Source organism: Hakea prostrata, chromosome 4 (genome assembly GCF_041222555.1).
Source record: "Hakea prostrata isolate BN-2017 chromosome 4, UWA_Hpros_2, whole genome shotgun sequence".
NCBI classification, from domain to species: Eukaryota; Viridiplantae; Streptophyta; class Magnoliopsida; order Proteales; family Proteaceae; genus Hakea; species Hakea prostrata.
The window spans coordinates 3,451,717-3,459,461 of NC_142603.1; the positions used below are offsets into that span (position 1 = coordinate 3,451,717).

General features: G+C 35.9%; 1 protein-coding gene across 1 annotated transcript; it reads left to right on the plus strand.

Annotated features, from left to right (window-relative positions):
• The first annotated feature begins 3,936 nt into the window (after positions 1–3,936).
• CER2 (HXXXD-type acyl-transferase family protein) lies at positions 3,937–7,617 on the plus strand. Its single transcript, XM_089151438.1, has 2 exons — positions 3,937–4,461; positions 6,438–7,617. Exons 1-2 carry the CDS (start codon positions 4,018–4,020, stop codon positions 7,296–7,298), a joined length of 1,305 nt encoding a protein of 434 aa, XP_089007564.1. The 5' UTR covers positions 3,937–4,017; the 3' UTR covers positions 7,299–7,617.
• Positions 7,618–7,745: the final 128 nt, after the last annotated feature.

Consider the following 7,745-nt stretch of genomic DNA (forward strand, 5'->3'; position numbering starts at 1 on the left):
AGCTCCAGTTCTCTCTCGCAGGTTCAATGAAAGCATAGAGCTTCATTCTTTCTGATGATTTTTCTACAGAGTTCCTGCTGGACTCCCCTCTCTCTCATTTCCTCCATATTTACAAATATTTGTTTCAAAGAGAAGAGAGAAGTTTACAAAAGAGAATCACTGAGAGAGAAATTGGGGTTTTGTCACAGAAATTTTGGCAAAGTTCCGTCGTCGACGGGATGTAGGTCGTGTTTGCAACAGCGAAAGTTTCCTTCTCTTTCTTTGTTCATCTCTGCAACTACTATTATATTTTTTTGTGAAGAAACTTTTAAGGTTTGAAGTACAGAGCAGGGAACGATTTTTCGCCGAGAAATCGCCGAGAAATCTCGGCGATATATTGTATTTCGCCGAAATCTCGGCGATATATTGTATTTCGCCGAAATCTCGGCGATATATTATATTTCTCGTTTCGCCCCCTGGTATCGTTTCGCCAGGGGGCGAAATTCGCCGAACTTTCTTTCCATGGGCCGCTGTTAACTGTACAAACACTAATTCTAGGAGAGACTCTTCATCATCGCCCATGACGTTGATCTTCCCCTTCCCTTCCCTTACTTTACTGTCGTGGCCTGTTTCAGGCTTCAGGACCACTCTTTAACATCCACTCAGATTTACTCTATCATCTATTACAACAAAAGACTGATCAAGACAAACCGACTATCTCTGTAGGACCCCATAGGGCCATAGAACAGAAAGTCAAACAGGAACCGGAACCGGAACCAATAATGGTTCGAACCGGAGGACCATTCTAGACATGCCGAGTGATCTTCCCCAATCCGGTAGGATCCTATTAAGAGTTATAGGTGTGAAGGCGGGGTCCACATCTGCCATGTGTGCATTTTGGTCGATGCTACCAGCTTAGCTATGGACCCCACCCCACGCGGGCGAGCTAGCGCACCTGCCTTCCACTCATAAAATTCCACATCGGAATCATGATTGCATATTAATTTCTCCAGAGATTGGTCTCTATCTAATGTCTACGTGGAAATTTTACTACTACACCTAATTTTTTTTTCTTTTTCTGAATTGATTCCAATGCCTTTCTTCATTTCCTTTCCCTTTCGTGTCCTTCTCTTTCCATTAATTGCCATAAAGTAGCCAATATTGTCACCCAAAATTAATTTTAATATCACAACAATCAAATGATGTGATTTTTTTGGGGGTAAACAAATGATGTAATTTAATCGCTATAAACAATGAGATAATAGATCTTCTGCATGTACATTTTAAGCTAAAGTACACTTCAAAATATAAAAAATAATTTAAATATTTTTTTCTTTCTTTCTTCATTTATTTTGTTAGATGAACAAGTGATTCAGATGTTGTGGTACTGGTATTTTTTTAATACTGTAAATGAAACGTGATGGGTGTGAACCCAAGACCTCCCCATGAGAATCTGGACTTTTAACCGCTCTACTAACCCACCATTGACAAGTGATTCAGATGTTTGGTAGCTCAATAATTAACTTGTTCTTAAAGAGAGGATCAAACACATACAAATGGCTTGATCAAAAAAAATCGAAAAAAAGTAAGCAATGAAGAACCTAATAATAGAGTAATAGTAGTTGTATGTTCTTGTCATATTTATTGATTGTAGATGTGTTTTATTTTCAAAGATGAGCATATCAAAGGATGCACATCAATGTAGGGTGATAAGGTGCATGGTACGTATTTCCCAAAAAAGGAAAACTGAGCTTGTGGACCAGACTGAAATCGATGGATTGGAGAGTTCATGCATGAGCATCAACCATCAAAGATGAGCACAACTGTGGTGATAGATATGCCCACCAGATATCGTACTTAAAATGATACGATACGATACATAGATGATATTAAATTTGATGGTTTTGAGTAGTTGTAACCTAACAACGGGGTTTATTGAGCAACATGTTAGAGAGTTGAATTTTATATGAACTTTCTGGTTGGATTTATTTAATTCACCCATGAAGTATTCTTCTATCGTTTGTAATATATTTTTAAATTTATCAATGAAAATCCATCTTTCTCCAAAAATAAATTCACCTTTTATACTTTGTGGGAAAAAAATTGTTTATCCGGCCGTGTGCATTTATTCCCTCAAGTAAACTTGTTTCAAAATGAAAATTGGGATATTGATCAGTCGAATACAACTCTACTCCTTGGATACACTATAGATTCCACAGTCAATCTGTTGTATCAAATAGGTCCTTAAAATTAGTATTGGGTGCCCTGAGTTAAATTGCATTGATCCCTATACTTTGTGTCTAGGCTTTTGGCCGCTGGATGCCATCCCCGTAGTACCAAGCAACCAATCTAGGTATAACCGAGCAGGGCATCCAACATCGAAACACGCGCCCTAACTTGACAAATGATTTACGCGCTTTGTCGAGCACCTGACATCAATTCATCCATGAAGCGACTTTTTTCATAGGTAAAACGAAGCAACTCAAATTCATGATGCATTAATTGACAAATATTTACTAAACTCATATCCGTGTCTATGTGTAAGGATATTTGGTGCTGGCTTGATTACTATAGGGTGGAGTGTGGGGATAGCTGAACAAGGAAGAATAAACAACATAAAAATAGGACAAAACCTCAACAAGATGGAAGTGATTGTGGCTTCACAATCTTGTTCATCTTCTCAACCGAATGAACCTGCAAGAATGAGCTCGACCGGGGAGGTCGAGTTTCACCTCCGACAATCTATTTAGGAATTCGATTGGGGAAATCAAGAAAACTATGAACAATAAGAATACGAATAATGATAGTTCTATTCAGCGCCGTTTCTCTAGTGCCTTCTTACCCTTTTATAAGGTTCTATGGTGTTTGAATTCACCTCGGAATCGTATTTTACTTCGATTCTGATATGAATTCTAGTTCTTGAATCCTTAACAAATACGTCTTCTTTGATTCGTGATCAAATTTTATTCGGCTTTCCTTATTGTTGACCGACCATAATAAGGTCGGTAAGTAAGTTCCGGATTAACCAGTTCGGATTATATCCGACCAACCCAATACAGACCGGAACCATCTAACTTGGTTCAGGCTAGTTTTATTTTCTCTTTAGCAGTGATAATTCAGGAAGGACGAAGTACACAACAACAACAAAGGTATCGGTCAAAGAAATCTGGTGCAAAATCCTAAAGTTCTTAACCTACTACCAAAACCTAAAAAAGCAACATGACCACTACACTTAACTACATCTTTGGTTGACATTATAACTAAAGGCCAACAGATATCATTTTGTAACTTTAAATCCCCCACCGTCTTAAACCACTTAATTAACATAGCATATAGAATAGCCTCTAAAGCTGGACAAAACTTAAATACTAGTGCCAATCCAGGCCAGTTGCATTTTGTATTAATAATGAAGAAGCAACTCAACCCCCACCCCCTCCCCTCCACTCCCCCCCTGTTCATTTTTTTTTTTTTTTTTTTTTTTGGGGGGACACATTAATGGAAAAAAAATTCTTCTGTTTTGTACATCTCTCTGCTTTGCACAACATTGCATTTTTGTGCCAAATGTTGGCTGAGATTAAAAGCTTAATTTTAAAATTTAAAAATCTCAATAGTTTTATATTTACTTTGTTTTCTCACTAATTATTTGGCAATATATACGTGCACAACAAAGACTTTTACAATTTCCCGCATTAATGGCTTTGGTAGGTGCAGTTGTTGTTAGATACATGGTTTATTTTTTTGTCATTTAGACGTTAACTGTCCCAGATTCCCAACTACCAACTTCGATCTTAAATGAAGCTATTTTTGGCACCCTAAAAGCTAATTATAAGTTTATAACCCAGAAACGTAAAAGAACAGTACAGAGATTACCTTCAAATTGGATGAATCAAAGCATTGAATGTAATCCAACTGCCACCATTCCGAAGAAGCCCCATTAAAGATTGGACAATATGATTCAGCTACTATGCGTTGCCAATAAAACCCTCTACCTAGCTTCAGAGAGTTGCAGAACAAACCTCTTTCTCTCTATACATCTCAATGGGTTTAGCTTCAAACGATGTTGCTGGGGAGGGTCGACCCCTTTACGGCATAAAGCTATCGTCAGTTGTACCAGCTGCAATCACTGGGAACAACAGAGATCGTAAACTAAGCAGCATGGATCTGGTCATGAAGCTTCATTACCTGAGATTTCTCTACTTCTTCAGTAAAGATGCAGTGGAGGGGCTGAGCATCGTGGAATTGAAGAAACCGTTGTTTGAAACTTTGGATTTTTGCTCAGCTGCTTCAGGAAGGATAAGGAGATCCGAGAATGGTCGACCATTCATCAAGTGTAACGATAGTGGTGTGAGGATCATCGAAGCTCAGTCCAACCTTACTCTCGATGAGTTCCTGCAAGCCAATGACTGGTCTCTCTATTCTCTCCTTGTCTCCAATCAAGTTCTTGGTCCTGAGTTGGAATTCTGTCCTCTGGTTCTTCTCCAGGTCTGTCTTCATCACTAACCTTTCCTCTCTTTTTTTCCTCTTTGAATGCCTTGGTGGATCTGTGTCAGAGTTTGGATCAGTTACCCATACGGTTAGATTCATACCACATTCTGAATTTCAAAGCAAAATCTTACCTTTTAAGTAAATTAGTTAAACTAGAAGTCAACACCATTAATCTCTGGACAATATGATAAATATCTAACTATTTATTTTTTGGTATGAAGAAAATATCAGAATTCTATTCAGGTCTTAGTGACTCTCTGAAAGTTAAATTTGGATGATTGTACACTGACCAGATCTAAGATCTGCATTTCTATATCAGTTTCTATATTTATTCTCGTGAAAAAACTCCCAATAATTCCATCTCAATTCTGAATCTAGAATTTGATCAATACTATCCATTTATATCATGAAATCTCCACCAATGATTCTTCTATGTTTTTTTAATTATTTGTTTTAACCAGTTCTTTAAAAACCAACTTTTTTTGATTTTTTGTTTAACTCCTTGTTTAATTTTAAGAGAGTAATGTTATGATGTGGTGGGTAAAATTGTCCAAATAAATATTAATCGCAATTAATAATTTGGTATTGGAGTCAATGCCATAATTCCCTGTCTCTAACCCTATTGGTTCACTAAAGTTAATTCCACCTGAAGTTTTTGATTACCGTATAGTTTCTGATGGAGAACATTACAGTGGCATGCCATTTATTTGGATCACGCTTCAGTGATGCACATTAAATGTGCAGCATTGAAGTCAGACGCATTTATTTCTTCTGATCCTACCATTGAAATTATTGTACATTATGTCGGCAATCATTTATTTAGTTTTACCATTGGAGTCGGTAGAGTTCATTCTCACATAATCTAAATCCTTTCTCTACTTGAGAGAAAAAAAATTTAATCCACCTGATCAGATTATGGACATATCTACATCTCATAAAAATTGTCCTTTGTAAAAAGAATACTATTAAATACTGTTATTTAAAAAGAACATCTTTTGGGCAAATGTCACTTACTTCCCCTCTTAGCTAAATAAATAGCACTTACACCCCCTCTTAGTTGGATAATATCACTTACCTCCCCTCTTACCTAGCAAACATATCAAACACCTCCCCTCTGTTAACTTTCTCGATTAAATTTAACTTTTACCTTTAATATTTTTCTAAAACCCCAAAATATCATTGACTAAAAATATTTTTTTATTTTAAACTCTAAATTACCTTAATCACTCAAACAGTTAAAATACCAAATTACCCTCAATTAAAATAATTATTAAAAATCAAAACACCATAGCTAAAATCCAAATTATCTTTAATTATTAAAAGCCCAACATACCCTTTTTTTTTTTTTTAAATTATCAAACAATTAAAAAAAACCCAAAATAGTAGTATGTGTTTAATTTTATCAACATACCCTTTGCTTTTTTTTTTTTGCATTTTTAATTTTACTTGATTCTAATACGTGTTTTTTAATTGTTTCATAATTTTTGTACATGTTGGGCTTTTAATAATTAAAGATAATTTAGGTTTTAACTATGGTGTTTTGGTTTTTAATAATTATTTTAAATAAGGATAATTTAGTAGTTTAATTTTTGGGAGGTGTTTGATATATTTGTTAGGTAAGAGGGGAGGTAAGTGATATTATCCAACTAAGAGGGGTGTAAGTGCTATTTGTCTAACTAAGAGGGAGGTAAGTGATATTTACCCATATTTTTTTGAGATTGGACATGTGCCAATACTTAACTTAAATTTTGTGGGTTGAACATTTTCTTCGGATAGAAATCCACTCCAAATTCAATTATCAAATGAATTATATTGTTTTTCATAATTCTGATTTAATATACTTTGTAGATGAGAAACTTGTCATTTGACTCGTATAATCGATTTAAAATATATATGCATATATAAACATTCATAAATTGTTGTAATAGATTTCATTTGCATCCGATTGATAAAATTTCTCTGATGCAATTCAGTTCACCTCGTTCAAATGTGGAGGGATGTCATTGGGCCTTAGCTGGGCCCATGTACTTGGTGATGCATTTTCAGCCTCACGATTCGTCAACCTGTGGGGTCACATCATGGCCGGTCATCATTTTCCAAAGTCGCTCAACATACCAGAAGAAGGAGAAGAAGAAGAAGCAACAGAACCCATAACCCAACAGTGCCTGTCTACCAAACGAATTGAAGCAGTGGGTGATTATTGGCTCAGTGTCAACAATTGCAAAATAAAAGCTTTTACTTTCCACATCACTGCATCGCAATTGACAGAACTACAGTCAAAGACAGCCAGTGGACCATTTGAAGCTCTTTCAGCTGTAATTTGGAAATGCTTAGCGATGACAAGAGAGAATAACGAGCCCAGAACTGTGACTATTTGCAGAAAAGATTCTCGTCATGGAGAGATAAACAACTTGAGCTTGAACAACAACCAGATACTACTAAGTGTAGTTAGAGCTGATTTCTCTATTGTGGATGCCAAACCATCAGAGTTAGCAGCATTGATTGTTCAAGGATCAGTAGAGGAAACAGATCTGATTAAACAAACAGTGGAGAAAGATAAGGGACTGTCAGATTATATAGTTTATGGCACAAATCTCACATTTGTTGATTTGGAAAAGGTGGAGATTTATGGGTTGGAGATTAGGGGGCATAAACCGCTTTTTGCAAGTTATGTCATTGATGGAATTGGTGAAGAAGGTGTTGTATCAGTGCTTCCAGGGCCAGAAAATGCTGGAGAACAAGGTAGCGGAGGAAGAACAGTTACCATCTCTCTGCCAGAAGATCAACTCTTGAAGCTAAAAGGTGAGCTCTGCAAGGAATTGAATATTGCTTGAAGTGAAAACCATGTGTTGTGTCAAATTATTGTTACACTAGACAAAGTACAATTACTGTGGTGCTAAGGCTCGTTAAAGAGCCATGCATGCAAAAGTCTCATACCGCAGCCGAGGTGATGAAGTCTATTAAGTGGTGTTTCATGAAAGGGCAAATATATTGAAGTTTTTGTTTTTTGGTTTCTTTTTTTGGGTTTGGTTTTGTTTTGTTTTTTTTTGGTAAAATTATATATTAAAGTTGATTGTTACTTTGGTGAAAGTGTTTTTTTTTTAACCAAGTTGAAAGATGTTGTAGAAGTGTTTTCATCATGGTATTTCTTAAAAAAAAATTCAAATTATTTGAATAATATTCTAGGTTTTTACCATAAAACAGTTGGTTATCGGTAATGACCAACATGTCATAATGAAGGGATTATGTGTCTAACTCTTAGTGTTGATGTATGTAATAAC

What these genes read in the sequence shown, in the direction of transcription:
- CER2 (XM_089151438.1), top strand. Translation starts at nt 4,018, where the DNA reads ATGGGTTTAGCTTCAAACGATGTTGCTGGGGAGGGTCGACCCCTTTAC. An exon ending in GTCCTCTGGTTCTTCTCCAG is followed by an intron (nt 4,462 to 6,437) that starts GTCTGTCTTCAT and finishes GATGCAATTCAG; the next exon opens with TTCACCTCGTTCAAATGTGG.